The sequence below is a fragment of the Anastrepha obliqua genome, chromosome 4 (genome assembly GCF_027943255.1).
Source record: "Anastrepha obliqua isolate idAnaObli1 chromosome 4, idAnaObli1_1.0, whole genome shotgun sequence".
Taxonomy (NCBI): Eukaryota; Metazoa; Arthropoda; class Insecta; order Diptera; family Tephritidae; genus Anastrepha; species Anastrepha obliqua.
In genome coordinates this window covers 86,471,328-86,492,925 of record NC_072895.1, presented here as the reverse complement: position 1 = coordinate 86,492,925, position 21,598 = coordinate 86,471,328, and the positions used below count along the sequence as shown (strand labels likewise).

Below are 21,598 nucleotides of genomic sequence, written 5' to 3'. Positions count from 1 at the left end.
GTTACTTAGTCTATCTGTCCCTATAGCCAACCATCCCCGGTCTCCCCTACCTTTTTCTCGATTACAAAATGTTATATTTGCCTCTGGCAAGTTTTGTAAAATATCACATTTGGACCATACTTGGCAACTGCAGTCTTCCGCCTGACAGGGACCACAAACATCACCTTTATATAATTGAACAAAGCATCAATAAGCATTTTTATCCCGTTAAACGAATTTATTAAAATCAAACCGGCATTCAATTTTATCCTTTGTGCAGTTATAGTTGATGTAAATATTAGTAAGAACGCAAGCATATTCGAATATTTTACCATCGACTCTTCCATTGCGAAGTCTATTTGCGAAAAGTCTCAAGCTTTGTCTCTGTGCTGGCTTTTAATCAAAGCCAGAGTTTAAGAAGGTCATATCGCACATTTGTGATAGCCTCACATGACGTGCACGGTCGTGCTTTAGTTAATACAGGGTGCTTCAAAGCAGGTATATGCTGGTCGAAAAATGTCTAAAAATTATATCTATGGTCTCATTCGGCTATATTCAAAACATATTGGTTATTGGCTATGTACAAAAAAAAAAAAGAATCTAACAAAATTGGACCACTAGGTTGCACTCCGATCGAAATTGGTTGGAAATGCTAAACTCAGCACTGATATAAAGCTTTGCCTTAAATAAGTGTACACATTGCATAGTGGCTCTATAGCAGAAAATCCTTTCTCTCAAAAAGGCTTGTCAGTACTTGTTTAAGCAAAAGACAAAGACTTGATCACTTCGAAGCTGTACAAGTAATGAATTTATTGAGCGTCTCATTTTCTAATAACTGTTTAAAGCTAACTGTGAATTCGAAGAAATAATACCAATAATGCTATAAATTAAGGTGGTGCCAGACTGGATGAATTCTGAACATCTTAAGGTGGTGCCAGATTAGACAAATTCTGAACATCCTGCCCGATTGAGGCGTTGGCCTCAAAATGCTCTGCGTCCAGAAGCCGGCACAATTTCTGTACCGCACGCGTCATCATACCGTTCGCCGTCTGAAGCGTGACATTACGTATTAGACCATTGCTGCCCGGATGAACCGCAGTTACGCGCCCTAAGTGCCAATATGTTGGTGGTAAGTTCTCATGTCGTACGATGACTATGTCTCCGATCTTTACGTCCCTTGATTTCGTCTGCCACTTGTTTCGAGTTTGAAGAGTAGATAAATATTCCTCGCTCCATCGTTGCCAAAATTGTTGATGTATCTGACGCAGCCAGAGCCAGTGCTTAATACGGTTGGACGGAATTGTTCTGATGTCAGCTTCAGGGACTGCAACCAGTGGAGCGCCAACCAGAAAGTCGGCAGGGGTCAACGCTAACTTATCATTGGGATCATCGTATATATGTAGGTGTTAGCGGACGAGAATTTAGACATGCTTCAATGCGTGTCGCCAAAGTCTGAAGTTGGCTATACCATAATGACTGCGCTCCAACGAGGCGCACCAAATGATATTTGGCAGATTTTACCGCGGCCTCCCAGAGACCACCTTGATGAGGAGCGCTGGGAGCGATAAAGTGCCAATGAGTACCGAGATTCGCCAAACTTTGTTGGTTGTTGTCGTCCTGCCAAGCAGCCAAGTCTTCTTTAAGCAAACGGTTAGCACCTGTGAACGTAGTACCGTTGTCACTATAGAGATCTCGACATGGACCTCGTCTACTTGTAAATCGCGTAAATGCATCTAAGAATGCAGGTGATGAAAGATCATCAACAACTTCAATATGCACGGCCTTGGTCGCCATGCAAACGAAAACAGCTAGATATGTTTTGATCGTTGTACGCGACCTTTTTGTGCCGATGCGCACTGTAAAAGGCCCGCAATAGTCGACGCCTGAAGATATAAATGGCCGTGCTGCAGTAATGCGATGCCTGGGTAAGGATGCCATCTGCTGAGATAACGTTACGCCTCGATGTCGTCGGCAAATAACACAAGTCTGAACAAAGCTTCGGACTGCTTGCCTTCCGTTCAATATCCAGTACCGTGCGCGAAGAGTTTGAAGAGTGATTTGCGCCCCACCATGAAGCGTGCTTTCATGTGCGTGTCGAATGAGTAAGTGTACCAAACTCCAATGCTTCGGTAAAATTATCGGAAAACGTCGATCTTCTGGAAGGTCAGCGTGACCAATACGACCTCTGACTCGCAATATGTCGTTACAATCTATGTAAGGGTTCAATGACCTTAGTTTGCTGGAGCTGGATATTTCCGATCCCTTACGAATCAGAGACATATCAGTCGCAAAGGTATATTGCTCGTTTCGGATTAGCACGTTAAGAGCATCGTCCATTTCTGTAGGATTGACGATCAGTCTTCGCAAATGTCGGCGAACTGGTAGCCACCGAAGTACGATTGCCACGGTACGAAGAAGCTTTTGCAATGAACTAAAGCGTTCGCTTAATAGAATTATTTGACCGTCTAGACGTCGAGTTGTAAGAATGCTCGCGTGGGCCGTCGTTGCTACAAATGATGACACTCTCTGTTCACCACGTACAATGTCAAGCTCGTCATCTTTTAATTCGATCCCACAGGAAATTGGTAGCTGTTTGTCCATAAGCCATTTTGGACCTTGCCACCACAGCGGATGTTCAACCAGTTCTGATGCTCGGATACCTCTACTGGCGCAGCCTGCGGGATTTTGTGCAGACCGTACATAATGCCAACGATCTGGTGATGTCAGCTCTTGAATGTGACGAACACGATTGGAAATGTACGGCTTGAGAGTAGTTGGAGCTTTACGTAACCAACATAACACGATTCGCGAGTCGGACCATAAATGATAAGAAGTGTCCGTTAGACGTAAAGCAGTCCGCACACTGTCAAGTGTGGATGCGAGTAAATGTGCCGCACAAAGTTCTAGGCGAGGAATCGTTGCACCCTTGAGTGGCGCCACTTTGGTGCGAGCTGTTAGCAATGATACAGTTGACCGACCTTCACCGTCCGTTGTCCTAGTGTAGAGGACAGCCGCATAGGCAAGTGGACTTGCATCACAAAACCCAAGTAGCATAGTGGTCTTACCCTCAGCCAAACCTAACCATTGTGGTACACGGATACGGTTTATCACGTCAAGTTCTCTGTAAAATAAGACCCACGTATTTTGAAGTGCATCTGGGAGTGGTGCATCCCATTCTAAGCCAGCAGACCACAACTTCTGAATAAATATCTTCCCGGCAATAACAATTGGAGCAAGCATGCCAGTAGGATCAAATAGTTTGGCGACCTCACTTAAAACCAGACGCTTTGTGAGACATCCGATGTTCTGGTTTAGATTCGCTTTGAAAAAAATCTCATCTGTTATTGGGTCCCAACTTAAACCAAGCACAGTTGCCGTCGATGGTTCACTTGCTAACTCTACAATTGAGGAATTGTTACTAATTAAACGCTTTACAACCTCACCACTATTAGAATTCCATTTTCGTAAACGGAACTGTCCGGCCGACAAAATCGCACTCACATTGACAGCGAGTTCGAAGGCTTTATCCTCAGTGTCACAACTGATGAGAAAATCATCTACATAAAATGATGACAGAATCGCATCGCGCGCAACAATCGACTGATGGCCATCTGCGACTACGTTGTAGTTATCATAACTGCATTGATTGAGTGCGCGAACTGCGTTGTACGGGCTACAAGCCATCCCATACGCCACTGTAGTTAAACGGTATACTGCTAGGTCAGTGTCTGGTGCTTCTCTCCAAATAATGCGTTGGAAATCCCTATGTTCGGGAGTTATCAGAATTTGACGGAACATTTTCTCGATGTCTGCTGTTAATGCTACGCGAAAACACCGAAAACGAAAGATGATATTCACAAGTGGTTCTTGAATCGTGGCTCCCACCAACTGGACGTCGTTCAGTGAGAGGCCGCTCGTGGTCCGCGCTGAAGCATTGAACACAACGCGGAACTTTTCCAGAACCGCGTGGTGAGGGATGTAGTAGTTGACCCCCCCATCTCCAATGTGACTAACGGGTTCCATATGGCCGAGGTCCGCGTATTCGCGCATGAAGGCAATGTATTTTTTCTTGAGCTGACAATTCGCTGCTAGTCGTCGTTCAAGAAGGTGAAATTGTCGTAAAGCATGGGCGTATGAGTTGCCCAAAGCCGGTGCGTCAGGATGAAATGGTATATGAACCATGTAGCGCCCTTCCCTTGTGCGGGAGTGTGTGGTCAAAAAGATTTTCTCACATTCATCTTCGCCGTTACAATCTTGTGAAGGCACTTCCTCTAACTTCCAAAAGCTTCTTACGAGCTCCTCCAAGCGTGCGTCCTCTTCGCCTTGCTGGGTGCTGAAGGAAAGAGTTGGTGGCGTTGCTGGCTGCGCTGCTGGCACTGGACCGAAGACAACCCAGCCGAAGCGGGTTCGCTGGGCGTGTGGCTCATTGAGGCCACCGAGTCTTATGTCCCCTTCGACTGCTTTTCCCCATACATCCGCACCAATAAGAATGTCGATATTGCTAGGAATGCCGAACTGCGTATCGGCCAATTCTAGACCATTCAAATGCTGCCACCGTGTCATGTCAATATGCACTGTTGGGATGACCTTAGTAATTGCCTGCATGACAAGTGCAACGATTTCCAAACTGAAACTGGAATAGAGCGATTTTAACGTGAGTGTGACACGTCCACGTGTACTTGCGTAGGAGTAAGCTCCGATTCCTTCCACCGAAACTTCGCATTTGCTCCTATGAAGAGACAAAGAGTTAGTTAATTTATCTGTTATAAAACTGACCTGCGATCCGGGATCACAGAGCACCCGCGCCAGACGTCCATTGGTAGAGTTGCCGCATGCGTATACACGCGCAGTTGCCAATAACACTGTTGAACTCGCGTTGGCAAGGCAACCTACCACAGCAGGGTCTAGTCAGAGATTCGAATTTCTGGATGCAATAGCAGTGACGGCTCCTTCCGGACACGTTGACACTGACTCTGATGGATTCTTAGATAATGATTCGCGGCAAAGTAATGAGTTGTGCTTACGACCACAGTGACGGCAGTTCCCCGATGGGCATTGTTTTGCTGAATGACCTTGTTTTAGGCAGTTAAAACAAAGCTTTGTAGCCTTTGCAGCAGTAATTCTGTCTTCGTATTTCATCCCAAGAAAGCGTGCGCATTTCATAATACGATGTGCACCTTGGCAGTATGTGCATTTACCCTCCTCTGCAGATACGACGTGTGATCTGACAGCTCTTGACGGACCACCAGCGCGTTGATGACTCTTGGACGTAAATTCAACCCCATTGCTCCATGTGACAACTGTTGTGCTGAGGCTATGAGCCCGCTGACCCAAAAACGTAAGCAGCTCATCGAGGCTCGGAATTTCGGTGGGTGAACAGCTCATGTTCCACTCGCGCTGTGTAGTTATCGGAAGTTTCGAAACTATTATCGGTACGACCACAGCATCCCATTCGGCCACTGGTAGACCCATGACATGTAAAGCTCGTAGTGATTCATGTACCGTGTCGACGATGAACAATAACGCAGTTGGTGTGTCCTCAGTTGTCGGCTTGATATTGAGTAAGCGTGACACATGAGTCTCAGCCAGTTGCCTTCTATTGTCAAAACGTTCTTTAAGCGCCTTCCATAAATCAGCGTATCCCCCAGAATATACACTCCCGACGAGCGGTACAGCACTTGCGCTTACTGCCTGCCGCAACTTGCCTAACTTGTAGGCCTCAGAATAGTCTGTATTGTGGACAAGCAATTCAAAAACGTCCTTAAACGCCAGCCAATTCTGCATAGTTCCATCGAACGTTGGAATTGCAAGCGGTTCTAACTTAACCTCACATTCTCGCACAGGCATCACAGCAGACTGACTCGGTTTTGCACCCATGATTGCACGGTTCAAGTGGGTACATGCATTGTTGTAAATACCTTCAACCTCTTCCCATAACTTCTCGTGGGCCTCCAACTCGGCGTTTGCTGCATTGCCCACCAACAGGTCATGGTTGGTCACGAAACGTGCATAATGTGCTGACAATGATTTCAACTCTTGCTGAAGATGAAATTCATCAAATGCACCCTGCTGGAATCCACTCACCCGATCGTGTATGCGTTTAATGGCCTTTATTGCCGAAGCGCGCAAATTTAATTCTGCCATTAGCTGAACAATAATTTAATTAAACGGTTCTATTTCACAATTTAATTATTTGTCCTCACAGGAGGCACCAAAATGTTTAAGCAAAAGACAAAGACTTGGTCACTTCGAAGCTGTACAAGTAATGAATTTATTGAGCGTCTCATTTTCTAATAACTGTTTAAAGCTAACTGTGAATTCGAAGAAATAATACCAATAATGCTATAAATTAAGGTGGTGCCAGACTGGATGAATTCTGAACATCTTAAGGTGGTGCCAGATTAGACAAATTCTGAACAGTACTCTTAAAAGATCAGTGTGTGCCCTCCTTAGTATAAGCGGAACTTTCTCCACCTATATTCCATCAAGAGAGGAGTGGAGTAGGGGCAACACTTGGGGACAGGGCCTGGTTGTACCTTTCCTTGTAAGCTCATCTGCTTTGCAATTACCTTCTATATTTCTATGGCCTCGCACCCAGATCGGGTTTATTTTAAACTATTGCGATACTTCGCATATATAATAATTTGTGGCATTCAACTATAGTTTTTGATGAGTGTTTTCTGACTCTAACGATTTCAGAGCTGCTTCACTATCCGAGTAGACATATACTTCCCTCGTAGTTAGAGGTCACTTTAAGACCAGCAAGCCGTCTCTTATGGCGATGAATTTCGCCTGAAAGACACCACAGGGATTAGGCAAGCGAAAGGATGATGCTGATGTTTAGCCTCTCAGAGTAAACTCCTCTACCTGCCTGTATACTAAGCTTAGATTTGTCAGTAAATACACTGACTCTATTTTATTAACTACCGTACCACTTCTCCGGCCCAGTCTTCTCTTGAAGGGAATATTGTGATAAAGAGATAAAGATGGAATAATATTTGAATGAATTTTTATTTTCGATCAAAGTGCAGTCTTATTATTTAGATCAAATTTGAATGCTTTAATAAGCCCGACACTGGGAGCAATTCATATTGCCCGAGCTAATCTATAAGTACAGTTCATCGGTTATATTCGATCTGCTTACAAAATTTATATATTATTCCACTACGTATGGTGCCATGTTTTTGAAAATATGATCGCATCTCTTGCTAGAGACCGTGTCTACTGCGTTGTAAAATAAAAAAAGAGGTTGTCTTCAGACGCAAGAAACGAGACAGGAGAAGCGTGAGCGTGAGCTGCTAGAGGAGTACAGGGGCAGGAATGATGCTCGAAAATTCTATCAACAAGTCAAGCGTCTGACACAAGGTTTCAAGACCGGAGCATCAGCCTGCAAAGATAAAAACGGAAAGCTGGTTATGGATACACAGTCCACACTGGGCATATGGAGGGAACACTTCTGCAATTTACTTGCTGGCGATGACGCACACAATTCCGACCCAGTAGAAGATGACCCGATACCGCCAATCGACGATAATTTGGACGTTCCACCACCTAGTCATGCCGAAGTCAGAGTTGCCATTCAGCGGCTCAAGAATAACAAAGTGGCTGGCGCTGACGGCTTGCCCGCTGAATTGTTCAAGACTGGCGGCGATGTGCTGATAGGGAGCATGTATCAGCTCATCTGCAAAATATGGCTAGCAGAAAGCATGCCCGACGAATGGAATCTCAGTGTCCTTTGTCCTGTACTGAAGAAGGGTGACCCGACGATCTGCACCAACTACCGGGGCATCAGTCTTCTAACCATCGCCTACAAGTCCTGTCTAGCGTCCTATGTGGAAGACTTAAGCCGTTTTCCAACACACTGATCGGGCCTTATCAGTGCGGCTTCAGAAGTGGTAAGTCCACCCTCGACCAGATTTTCACATTACGCCAAATCCTGGAAAAGACCCATGAAAAGCAAGTCGACACCCATCATCTCTTTGTCGACTATAAAGCTGCGTTCGATAGCCCGATAAGGGATTGCCTGTACGCCACCATGTCTGAGTTCGGTATACCAGCGAAGCTCATACGGCTTTGCAGAATGACGTTGAGCAACACAACCAGCTCCGTCAAGGTAGGAAATAACCTCTCCGAGCCATTCAGTACCGTTCGAGGTTTCAGACAAGGCGATCCACTGTCATGCAACCTCTTCAACTTCATGATGGAAGGGGTGCTCCGAAAAGCAGGTGTTCATCGTAATGGCACTATTTTCTGCAAATGTGTCCAGCTCCTTGCGTACGCCGACGACATTGACATTATCGGCCGCTGTAAGCGAGATGTCACGGCTGCGTTTTCTGCTATCGAGAAGGAATCATCACGAGTGGGTCTGGCGGTGAACGAGGGTAAAACGAAGTATATGTTGTCTACAACGCGGAACACACGGCGTGTAGGAACGCACGTCATTGCGGACAACTATACTTTCGAAGTTGTGCCAGAGTTTGTTTATCTTGGCACCGCCGTTAACAGCAACAACGATATCAGCCTGGGGGTCAAACGGAGAATCACTCTTGCTAATAGGTGTTACTATGGGCTAAGTAAGCAATTGAGTAGTCGAGCCCTCTCTCGCATGACCAAACTGACACTTTACAAGACGCTCATCATACCCGTGTTGCTTTATGGCGCAGAGGCATGGGTAGTGTCACAAAGCGATGCAGCCGCTCTTGGGGTGTTCGAGAGAAAAGTTCTTCGTAAGATCTTCGGTCCTGTGCGCGTTGGCGAAGACTACCGTTCAAGAAAGAACCACGAGCTGTATGAGCTCTACGCCGACATTGACGTAGTTCAACGCATCGCGATCCAACACCTGCGTTGGCTAGGCCATGTCGTGCGTATGGATGAAGAAGCTCCAGCAAAGAAGGTGTTCGAGGGCGAAGTCCAAGGGAGCTGACGAAGAGGAAGACCATTGATCCGGTGGAAAGACCAAGTGGAGGAAACCCTATGCTCGCTTGGTATACAGAATTGGAGAAGGCGCGCGCGGAGCAGAGGCGCCTGGAGAGAGCTAGTGAGGTCGGCCGTAACTCGGTAACGGGTTGTTATGGCCACCTAAGTAAGTAAGTAAGGTTATCTGTAAAGTCGGTTTACTGACGATAGTTTAACGTGACAACGTCATAAGAAAAGACTGATGTAATGGTTGCTTTTTTTTAAATTCTTCAAATAAATCAAATTAATAATCCTCATAGTTCATTACCATGCACACAGGGAGAAGGAATATGCAAATATTTACAAATATGTGAATTTCTATACAAATGCGCATATACATGCATATATAAGTTTTTAATTCGAAAGTCGAATTTTGTTTTTTAAAAAGGGTCGGAGCTAATGCACCGCTTTATTGGACTCCAGATTAAGACTAAAAGTTTATTTTCACAATTCTATTAATTATAATAAGTTTTACAATCTTAATGCAAGTATTGCATTTTTATTCTTTGGATAAATTTACAATCTTAATGCAAGTATTGCATTTTTTATTCTTTGGAAAAATTTACAATCTTAATGCAAGTATTGCATTTTTTATTCTTTGGAAAGAATTGCCCAATTAGTGCCTGCAGGTCATTGTTCTGTTATTTGCATTTCCGGCACGCTTTAGAAATAAATTGCTTACCTAATGTCTACGACTTGTTTGTGTTATTAAATTAACAATTAAGTAAAAGTAGCAAAAGCAAAGGAAAAAGAGAAAATAAATGTAGCGCGTGTTAACTCCTCCGCATTTAAAAACGAACGTCCTCGTGCATCTGAGTAGGATAATCTTCAGGATGTGGTTCGGGTTGTTGGAAATTTTTAACTGTTACCTCTTGTAATGGGGCCCTTTTGAAAAATTCGGAGACGTATTTGGCCCCTCGCTTTGGGCCTTTCGTTGAAGTTAGTTTTAGTACCCCGATTGCCATTAGAGTTAAAGTTATACCAGATATCCCAAAATTAACTATTGATGTTGTTAATCCTTTATTTTTTAAAGTCTCGATATAGTTTATGTTTTTTAGGTGAAGTTCTTTCATCATTTCCAGGCTTAGCAATTCTTCTTCGGCTGTAAGTGTTGCATTTGGTTGTAGAACTGCAGGAAGGGGTTTTCCGCTAGAGATTTCTTTAGACAGAAATGTTTGGTTGTTTATTATAATGGTGGAGTTATGGTACTGGATTGCGAATGATCCAGTTAAGTTAATCTTCTCTTTGTCGATGTGAACGGTGTCGTTAAATCGATTTAAAAGTATTATTCCTGGGAGGACTTCTAGGACAGTGGGAATGTGTTGGTTGTTAATCGTAATGCAGTTAGGCGATCGGCTTTTGAGTAGATGAGGAATGCATGTGGAGTTACTGATGTCTACAATATTTTCCTTTGTACAAATTTTAATTTGATTATGTTCTTTACATTTGCTTTTCTTTCCAAATATTTTATTTTGACATCTTATAATTTTTTCAAATGGTATTTTATATAATCTATTACCTTTCTTTATTGCTTTTATTAATAGGGATTCGCATAAATTGTTGTCAGTTATTGGGATTTCAATTAAGTACACAATCTTAGAATTACTAGAGGCTATCTTAACGTTACTGAATTCAAATGCCTCTTCTATATTAGTGAAGGGAATATTATTTTTCTCAATAATTTCTTTTATTAGTTTCATTTCAACGTTAGAAAATATATATGAATTTACAATGCCAACTTTGGCCCAATGTATTGCATAATTGATATTTATGATTTCATCTTTTATTAACTGTAGCTTAAATTTAATGTTTACAGCCATGTCATGCTGAACATCTTCCTTATCTTTTAATATTTTTATTTGACACTTCCGTTATATTATTTATTCTTCCGCTCATTGCTCTATTTATTATTAATTGGTTATTGTTATTTTCAAGTAAGTTGTTTATATGATTTTCTAACATAACGAGATCTTCGTGATCCGGGTTCCCTGTGAGCCATTTCCAGACGGTACCAATTGCGTTTATGGATCTCTTGTTTACCTTTGGACATTTCATGGTGCAAGAAGGGGAGTAAGGAATTGTCGGAAGTTATTTTGTGTCTTATCGTGGAGTTGAGTTCGTTCAAAGTCCTTTGGTATTCGTCTGTGTCTATTGTATGTATAATTTTGTAGGTCCCATTTTGGATTTTGGTCCATCCTGTATTAAAGGTTGCTAGTTGTGAATTTGTGTAATCTAGGATACGGAACTCGCCTGTGACGAGTGGTATTATTAATCTGAAAGCAATAGATGAGTTAAGTTCTAATATTACTCTTGTGTACGGTTCGGTCTTTTTCTGTTATAACTACACTAGATTTGTCTTCCTTTACTATTTCCTTTTTGTATCTGTTAGTAAGTTTTGAGCCTAGTCTTTTATTTATTCGCACGTAAATAATGTCACCTGGCAAATATGTTTTCATTGGGGTCCTCTTCCGATTGTGCACTTCTAAGTCCTTTGCTTGGACTGTGCAATTGTACTCGTATACCGATCTGTCCAAAATTTCTAGGAATGTTCTATGGATTCGTTCCGCCTTTAAGCAGCGCGCAATTTCTGAGAGGGTTGAGTGGAACCGTTCCACCTGCCCGTTTACTGTACTTGCGTAAGGAGGTGTCTTGTAGATTTCTATCCCAAGTTGATCCTCCAACATAAAACATAAGGAGGCTGAGTTTAATGCTTTTTCGTTGTCTACTACTATCATTTTTGGTACGCCGAATGCAAAAACTATCTGCCTCAGAGGTTCCCTAATATCTTCCGAAGCTCTGCTTTTTATTACTCTAGCTTGGGCATATTTGGAAAATTTGTCGACTGCAGTAAGAACTAGATTTTTCTCTGTGTTATAAATGTCAATATGCACTATTTCACCGGGATATTTCGGAATGGGAGTTTCAAGCAGCTGTGGCTTATTTGGATGCCGGTCATATTTATTCTCCTTGCAAATTTTGCATTGTCTGACTAGAATTTCTATTTTAGCACTCATTTTTGGAAAGTAAAATTTTTGTAATAGTTGGATTTTATTTTCCTGTGCATTCCTATGGGCGCGTCTGTGTTCTTCTAGCATTTCTATTTCCTGTCGGGCTTCGTCTGTAAGGTCCTCGACTTTGGTTTGGGTAAAACGTATTCTGAATTTAGAAAAATGAAGGGGATATAATCGTTGGATTCTTCCCATGATTGGCTCTGAGGTAAAAAGTCCGTTTATTACTGAGGGATTTAAATAACGTTTAAGAATTGAAATTAGATTTTGTTCATCGTAATCTTGTTGATTAAAATTGTGTCTATGGTATGTGGGGAGGGGTATTTTAAATTGATAACTATTTTCGTCGCCATTTAGGAGCCAAATTTGGTTCTTGAAAGCATTTATAGGTCCTTCTACTGCTAGGATAAGATTGTGCGCCGAACTTTCGTCACTATGTTGCGTTCCTGTCAATGAATTGATTTGTGATACTTGTGGCGGTCTTGAGAGTGCGTCGGCTACAATATTGGTTTTCCCTGGTTTATAGATTAGCTCGTAGTCATACTCTTCTATTCTAGCCTTCCACCTTTTCATCTTACTGTTGTGGTTTCTGTTGCTTAGGGCGAAAGTGAGGTGCTGATGGTCCGTAACGATTTTAACCTTCGCGGAACCATAAAGGTAGTTTCTCAAGGAATTCAGCGCCCATACTATCGCTAGCATTTCTCTTTCGTTCGCTGCGTAATGCTCTTCGGCTTTAGAAAGAGTTCTCGAAATGAAAGTTATTGGCTTGTCGTTTTGCGATAGTACGGCTCCAATTGCGTAATTGGAGGCATCTGTTGTTAGCACAAATTCTTTAGAGTAGTCGGGGTATGCAAGCATTATATCTTTACCAATGAGTGATCGTTTAAGTTTCTCGAAGGAATCTAAGGCGTCTTTGTTCAAGGTTACCATGACTTTCTTTGATTGATTCTTGGACACTCGTCCGCCTTCCCCCCTTAAGAGGACTGTAAGGGGTTTCGCGAGCTTCGCGTAGCCTTTGATGAAGCGGCGATAATACCCTGAAAGTCCTAAAAATGATCGGAGTTCTTTTAGAGTTTTAGGTATTGAAAACTTTGCTATTGCGTCAGTTTTTTGTGGATTTGTTTTGAGGCCTTTTTCGGATATTATAAAACCTAAAAATTCCACTTCTGTTTTTAGGAATTGACATTTGTCACGTTGTACTTTTAGATTTGCTTTTTCTAACGTATCGAAGATTTATGGATGTCATAAAAGTGGGTTTCCTGATCTTTACTAAATATTATGATATCGTCGATGTACACGTAGCATCTCTTTCCTATATGGTTCCTTAAGATGTCGTCAAGAGCTCTTTGAAAAATTGAAGGAGCGTTCTTGAGACCGAAAGGTAGCCGGGTAAATTCGTATTTACCGTGATTTACCGAAAAAGCTGTCTTCTCTATATCCGATTCCCTTAGAGGAATCTGGTGGAAGCCGCTCTTTAAATCGAGTACTGAGAAGTATTTATTTCTTCCTAGGTGTGCTAGTACTCCATTTATTTCGGGTATAGGATATCTGTCCGATACAGTTACTAGGTTCAATTTTCGATAGTCAATTACCATGCGAAATTTCTTCTCTCCTGATGTGTCTGGTTTTTTGGTACTATCCATACAGGTGAATTGTATGGAGACCTTGAAGGTCTTATTATACCATTTTGTAGCAAATCTTTGATTTGTTTCTCTACTTCCACTTTCAGTGACATAGGGTACGGATAAAATTTGGTGTATATTGGTGTGTCCGTGGACGTCCTTATGCTTCCTTGTACTTTCGTAGTGTATGTCAGTCTTTCTTCGGGTTCGGTAAAAAGTTTGGGAAAATTCTTCGCAATTGCGTTAAGTGTGGTCTTCTGTCTGTCATTTAGGTGATCAGTCTGTATGTCTATTGTGTTAATCGATTGTATGGTTTGCTGTTTTATTTTAATCCTGACTCTATCTTGTATTGTCATTTAATTGTATTTTGTGTGGATTACTGCCGAAAGTTGCTTGAGGCTGTCATTGCCTAAGATGCCGTGGAATGACTTTAAGGAGGGTAACAAAAAAAATTTAATTTTTAGATCGGGTATTCCGAATAAACTAACGTTGGTGTGGTGCGTAATTTTTATTTTTCCAGCTATAGTGTTAGCAAAAAAGGGTTGGTCATTTGGGAGAGAATTGGGTACAATAGAGGGTTGCATATAATTGTTGTTTGAGCCCGTATCGATCAATATTTTTAAAATTCCTCCTTCCTTCGTTTTACATTCAAAATATGGAAGTGCGGAGTTTGCTAATCTAAAAAATGGATGTCCGAAAAATCCTCTGCAGCATTGTCGTCTGTACCGTACTGTTCGAGAGTTTATCGCACGTTGTAATTGTCTTGTCCAACTTCGTCGTGTTGTTTGCATATTCCAAATCTTGTTGGTAAGCAACACTGTTGCATTGTTCCGCTTCTATGTTAAAGTTTCGTTGTCTTTTTCCCATATCTTGCTGGGGCGGTGGTGGTCTTTTCCCGTGAAATGCCAGGTTTTGTGGTGGCCTATTAATGTAATTGACCCTTCTCGTCTGCATGCTCTGGTCGATGTCCATTGGTTCAGGTCTTGGCATAGGCTTTGGTGCAAAAGGTCTAGGTGGTGGCGGGTGTCGAGGTTGAGAATTGAAGTTTTGTTGTTGTGGGAAAAAATTCTGGGGTCTTTGCCAGTGCCCTTGTTGTTGAGGTGGGATATAGGAGGGTAGGAGTGTTTGTCTCTGCATTGGTTGATTCCAATGAGCAAGGTGTGGGTAAAACGGTTTCGGTACGGCGTGGAGCTGTGGGGGGAAATTCCTTCGTAGATTTACAGGTGGTTTCCTACTGACGATATTTGCTCGGTAGGTTTGATTCTCCAATTTGAGGCATAATTGCAGAGCCTCTGGAAGGTCTGTTGGTTCTGTTATCCCTAGGAGTCTCGGAAGGTCACCATTGAGACCTCTAACGAAGGTATCCAACGCTTTGTTTCTATACGTGTCTACAAGAAGTTTCCGGGGTTCTGATCCGGCTTCTAAACAAGAAATTTTGTTCAGGATCAGAGAAAGGTTTGAATAAACCTTCTGATAATATTCGTGTATGGTTAGATTTCCCTGAGTCAGTGAGGCCATTTGGTACTCTAAAGTACCTAGATCTCGTTTGTCGCCGTAATGCGTTGTGAGACAACGTGAGATCGCGGTCCAATTTAAGGGTGTGCTGTAGGTTTCCAGCACAATGTCTGCTTGGCCTGTAATTTTGTTTCGTATGGTGTTTAAGATACCAAAGTATTTATGTGAGCCTCGCATTGGCTCGTACAGTTGTAGAACTCTATCTACACTTTTCTTCCAGGATCCGAATTCACCTGGGTCCCCTGCAAATTCTCGCAAAGAACGCACAACATCAGGAATTTTGTCGAGTTCACTGATTCCTTGGGGTCCTATGTTAACAGGTTCGTCTACCTCGATAACGTTCCTAACTGCTAACCTGTCGTCTAATATTCTATTGACCACTTCTATTATTTGCCTAACTATGCTCCTATTTTCTTCATTTTGGAGATTTGCATTCGGAGGGATCTGACCTAGAACCGGTGGTCTTATTAGATTACTTGGATTACTCATCTTCTCAATTGGACGCGATTATTTACGCCTTATAATAACGGAAATGTCAAAATTATTTTTCTCAAATTTGTTCAAATTTATTTTTCCTCAAATTATTTCCGATTATTTTCGGTTTAAGATTTGGATTTAAATTTTGTCTTGATCCAGAATTGAATTTCTTTATCTTATTCCTAATTTTAAAATTATTTTTAGTACACTTTATTTTTGCTGATTAAATATTTTCTATTGTTCTTGGTTTGAACCTTATCTAATTTACAAATTACAACACGCTTTTCGTACCTATGCGAAATTCCGTGTTTCAAAAATTAGTTAAAATATATTGGAATACACAATGGATCACTTCTTATTTAATATCTCTAGTTATTAATTTTATTATTTTAATTGAACTTAATGTACTTAGTTAATACGCTGACTTACAGTAAAAGTAGCATTGAACTACTCTTCCCTCGCTGGCTGCACGGATGAATTCCTTTTTGGTCGGCTAAACCTCCTGCGGCTCCTGCTGCAACACTTCAATGCGAGGTGGTCTCCGGACGGACACTAGAGAGCCTGAGTCTTCTGGGAATCCTGTATGACCAGTCGGAAAATAGGATTGGTGCCGTTGGGAAGTCAATTTTAATTTCTTCCTTTCACAGACACTGTTTTATGATAGCGCGAAACACTGACACTATATTGGGGAATTTTTATATTTTTCCCTTTACACTTTTTCACGACTGGTCCCTGCTCGGGCGCCAGTTTTTAATTCGAAAGTCGAATTTTGTTTTTTAAAAAGGGTCGGAGCTAATGCACCGCTTTATTGGACTCCAGATTAAGACTAAAAGTTTATTTTCACAATTCTATTAATTATAATAAGTTTTACAATCTTAATGCAAGTATTGCATTTTTATTCTTTGGATAAATTTACAATCTTAATGCAAGTATTGCATTTTTTATTCTTTGGAAAAATTTACAATCTTAATGCAAGTATTGCATTTTTTATTCTTTGGAAAGAATTGCCCAATTAGTGCCTGCAGGTCATTGTTCTGTTATTTGCATTTCCGGCACGCTTTAGAAATAAATTGCTTACCTAATGTCTACGACTTGTTTGTGTTATTAAATTAACAATTAAGTAAAAGTAGCAAAAGCAAAGGAAAAAGAGAAAATAAATGTAGCGCGTGTTAACTTATATGCTCACTCAAGTAGGACAGAGCCAGATGTCGAACGTTGCCGAACGCGGTGGCCGATTGTGCTCTTTGTCGTTCGTTCCGCACTCTCGCTTGCAGTTCAAGCACATTAGCTTACATTTGTTGCGTACGGAATAGATTCGTATATTTGATATGTCCATATGATTTGTATGCATCTTTACATATAGATTTGTTCGTTTTGAAAATTGCGCGAAATTGTATATGTATATGCATGTTTATATACAAATTAGTATACAACATATCTTATAAGGTATATGGTAAATATTACCATACATTTTTTCCTTCATATATAATAAAAAAATTAGTAATAATAACATAAAAACAACAGGTATTATTAACAAACTTGGTTTTATTTTAAATTCTTCAAGTGAATCAAATTAATAATAATCAATAAGAAGGCATATGCAAATACAAATACGTGAATTTATATATGTATGTACATATGCGCATATACATACATATATACGCTCACTTAAGTAGGAGAGAGCAAGATGTCGAACGTTGCCGTTCGTTTGCTTTGTTTGCTTTGTCGTTCGTTCCGCGCTTTCGCTTGCAGTTCATTCAATGCAATGAGCAAGGTAACGGCAATGAGCAAGGTAACTACATATGAGCAAGGTAACACTAATGAGCAAGGTAACGGCATATGAGCAAGGTAACACTAATGAGCAAGGTAACGACACATTTTTTCGTGCATGCAGCCTGTTAAATCGAATTATAAGACGTTATCACGTCAAAAAATAATTATTTGGAATGAAAAAATAACAACATACAAAATAATCATAATTACAGAGCGAAGAAATTGTTCTAGAAAAAAAAATTAGTTAATTAAAAAAATAAAATAAATAAAATGTTTTGCCAAAAAAATATAACTCCATATGTGATTATTTAAATGATTAATTTATAATATATTTATTAGATATTTTTCTAACATTACAATAAACTCATAAATTGATTATCAATTATCATAATCTCAAAATAATAATAATTACGGTCTCTGCTTTTGTTTATTCACGCTATTAGATGTTCTTAAAATTGAACATAACATAAACAAACAGTACCCGAATGTCTATATAAACAAACAGTACTCGACTGTCTATATTGGCCTCTGGTCACGGTCAAGCATTGTTTGACAAGAACTTTATATGTGTGCGTGTCGGCTGATTGATGCTAATATCTAAAATTTTTGATTTTCATCATTCAAAAGCCGACAACAAGTATGTGTGACACGACGACACCCGACTGCACTAACACACACAAAGCTCAGTCAAGCATGCTGGACCGTCTCCCGAGGCCATATAAACAAACAGTACCCGAATATCTATATTGGCCTCTGGTGACGCTCCAGCATGCTTGTCCAGCAGGCTTATATGTGTGCGTGGCGGGTGACACTCGTACTTGCTTCGTGTCACACATACTTGTTGTCGGCTTTTGAATGATGAAAATCAAAAATTTTAGATATTAGCGTCAAGCACCCGACACGCACACATATAAGCCTGCTGGACAAGCATGCTGGAGTGTTACCAGAGGCCATATAAACAAACAGTACACAACGGTTTATTTCAAATCATAACCTGTACAAATTTTTCATATTTTCATTCATTCATTTCAAAATTAATCTCATCTGAAAGGTTATGTAGTGATTACTGTCCCATTTTCCCTGGGTTAAAGCAAACACATGAGTCTCAGTGAGATTTTCCACTTTTACTCAAGTTTGCATTTGCAGGGCTTTCGATTCAACACCTTCATTATGAACATTTTTATACATTGTATATCTAATCTTTATCGACACAATTAGACTGTGGCAAACAACCGTTATGTGAATAAAGTTATATTACTCTAGTGCACTAAAGCGCACGGGCTTAAAAAACGTTTATAAGATTTCTCTTAAAACTCATCTATAAATTCTTTCCCCGCAGACAATAAAAATTCTGAATCAACGATTAGCGGATTTGAAGAAAACTCTGCACAAAGAATTCCGCAGCGCAAAATCGTTTGAGGTGGAAAAAGAAGGCAACGGTAGTTACATGGCGGTCAAATCGATGAGTGCAACAAATGCACTTGCAGCCAACAACACCATACTTTTGAGCGAATCGCTAGCATGCGAGCACTGTGGCACTAACACAACCACCGCTTCAACCACAAGCACCTCCGGTACCAGTAGCATAGTTATGGACGAAGTCAATTTTAAATATCTAAAGCACGTAATTGTGAAATTTCTAACCAGCCGTGAGGTTAGTGCAATATTTAATACTGCATTTTTCGTTGATTTTTAAGATGATTTTTTTCCTATACACAGGTAGAAGCACGACACTTGACACGCGCTGTTGCAACTTTATTAAGACTCACCAAAGATGAGGAAAAATTGCTGCAAGACACACTGAATTGGAAAATGAGTTGGTTTGGTTCGAAACCAAATCATGGCAGGGGCCAACATTCGTTCTCTATACCGCCGAGTTAATACTAGAACTGCATTTGCAAATCTTTCATAATACAAATATAAAAAAAAAAACAATGTTGCTAGTTAGACTCACCTAACCGGTCGACCGATAGACTTTTACCATTTCAGCAGCTACGTGTGCGACGCTTTACGTGCGCGGCATTTGTTATAAGAATTATTAACTTCAATTATTTTATATGCCACATATTGGAATATAATTCGACACTACCAGCACCTATTTACCTTACCCGGAATGCGACAAGAAGGAGTGACTGTTAGAAACACATACTATTGGGCTGTTAGATTTATTAAAATTTGCCAAATGTTTTTATATCAATTTTTAGTTAACAATTTTTTCATCTGATTAAATTGAAAATTGTAGTAGTTATTTTTGTTAACACAGTTTTCATGCACTATCCGAAGTTGTACAAGCTTAAATGCAAATCCCTGTGGTATTCTAACTATTTTTTATTTTCCTTAGCCTTTTTACATTTTTACATATTAAGTCTCTTTTAGCTTATCATTCCATTATATAGGTATGAGCATGTTTTTGATACATATTTATTTATATTTGTATATTTTGTAAAATTTGTTAATTTATTTTGTTGGAAAATTTTGTATCTTTAATGGAGTTAAGTATTAAAAACAAAAAATGAGTTCATAAACTGCAACGATTTTTATTTAACGAAAAATTAGTGCTAATATAACAGCAAAAAAAATCCCCTTTACTGCTAACGGGATGCTGCTGAAGTGACAGCACTTAGTTGGATTTAATTTTAGGACGTTCCGGTAACGCAGAACCGGCTGCCGTGTGAAGGAACCAAAATATCAAACTACAATGCCTCTGTGTGAATTGTTAGTCACAAGAACTAAATATTTATTTATTTATCTATTTATTATTAAAGTCAAAAATATAACCATGGGTTAATTTTACAATGATTGACCTTAAGAATAGTTTATATAATAAAATCGTAGATAAAAGGATTAACAGTAAAATCAAAATTAAAATTACAAGTAGTGGTAAAGAAGTTGAAGTTGGAGAAGGTATTAAAAAAGCAAAGTAAGATAAAAATAGTAGTAGTAGGAGTAGAGATTATTAATTGGAGTAGTTTGAAATAATGTGGAACCATTTGAGTACATTCAACAATTTTCGGCAAGGTAGCGAAGCAATTTATGTTTGAAGCACGAACTTTCTCTTATACGTTTAATTTTCGAGGTAAGGTATTCCAAAGACGGGCAGAGAACACAAAATATTGACGTTCAGTCGCCAAACAACCGTATTTCATCGGGACTAAGTTTAACGAACGGCAGGACTTTGAGAACATAAGTGGATCTTTGAGGTATCTGGGTTCCTGAGTGTTTATGATCTTCTGGAGCAAAACTAAACATTTAAGCCTAAGCAAATCGTAAAAAGAAGCTATTTTTTCGCACAAACAGGAATGTGGTCTTAAGGTTTTTTTACAGTAAACCTATTTTGCTATGTTGTTATATTATACAAAACATTAAACTATTTGTGTCCAGACGTTCTCAAGAGAATCCCTAGCGAAAAAAAACTCAGCTACCTCTACGTGTCGTCTTATATTTCCTAAGAGAAAAATCGTGAAAAGGGAAGTGCACAATATATTTGATCGAACCATCCCAACCACGACCTGTTGAGCAGAAGAAAATCAACGCACTTTTTTGTCATAAAATTACATTTATTATTTTCAAACATAACGCAACTTCCTCCAAGTGGAAATACAGCAAACCTGCTCTAAAAAATGATACATACATATATATACATATACATTCATAAGAGCCATTTCAATTTTCTGCAATCCCGTTAAAAACCAAATCTTGTATGGGGTATACGCATTGGTTAATTCATCTGGCCACCACATTGACTGATAACCTGCGAAACGGTGTGGCAAGGTGCTTTGCCTTCGCAGCTGTCATTTTATAGAAAAGAATGAGGTTATGTCAAAACCAGCTGAGATTACATCGTTGCTCGATAAAAATTTAGTGAGGGTCATGTCTTTGGGTTCATTTGGGAAAATTGTGGTTTGTTGGTGAGTAAATTGTAATCATTGAATTAAATTTAAATTATATCTGAAGAACACAACTTCTCTTTTTCATAAAACTGATAGGTCAGTCATTACAGTTGCGGGTGTCGCTGGGTTTGTTCTGTCGAAAAATTCTGTAGATAAGCGGCGTTATAAGGACATGCAAATTCGTGAACGCATGCGAAAAGCAAATATTGGTGAATACGAACCCATCGGTGATAGACGCTTCAGTGGTTAAGCTAAAAAAAAAAACAAAAAGAGAGCTTCTCCAAAAATTTATTTGGCCAACAAGCAAGAGCAATTGGACAAACTACCACACGAAACGTGTAACCTAAAACAAACAATTTTATTGAGACGACTTGTGAAC

At 40.1% G+C, this 21,598-nt stretch overlaps 2 protein-coding genes across 3 annotated transcripts in view; both read left to right on the top strand.

Annotated features, from left to right (window-relative positions):
• Positions 1-19,297, top strand: part of LOC129243822 (golgin subfamily A member 1) — a 37,940-nt gene extending 18,643 nt beyond the window's left edge. For both annotated transcript variants that reach the window (XM_054881152.1, XM_054881151.1), the window contains 2 exons: positions 18,669-18,983; positions 19,049-19,297. In XM_054881152.1, coding sequence (XP_054737127.1) covers positions 18,669-18,983; positions 19,049-19,210 — 477 coding nt within the window. In that variant the 3' untranslated portion in view covers positions 19,211-19,297. The remainder of the gene's footprint in view (positions 1-18,668; positions 18,984-19,048) is intronic.
• A 1,848-nt stretch (positions 19,298-21,145) lies between these two features.
• LOC129243513 (uncharacterized) lies at positions 21,146-21,489 on the top strand. Its single transcript, XM_054880576.1, has 2 exons — positions 21,146-21,237; positions 21,316-21,489. The coding sequence occupies exons 1-2, from the start codon at positions 21,146-21,148 to the stop codon at positions 21,467-21,469; spliced, it is 246 nt and encodes an 81-aa protein (XP_054736551.1). The 3' UTR covers positions 21,470-21,489.
• The last annotated feature ends 109 nt before the right edge of the window (positions 21,490-21,598 follow it).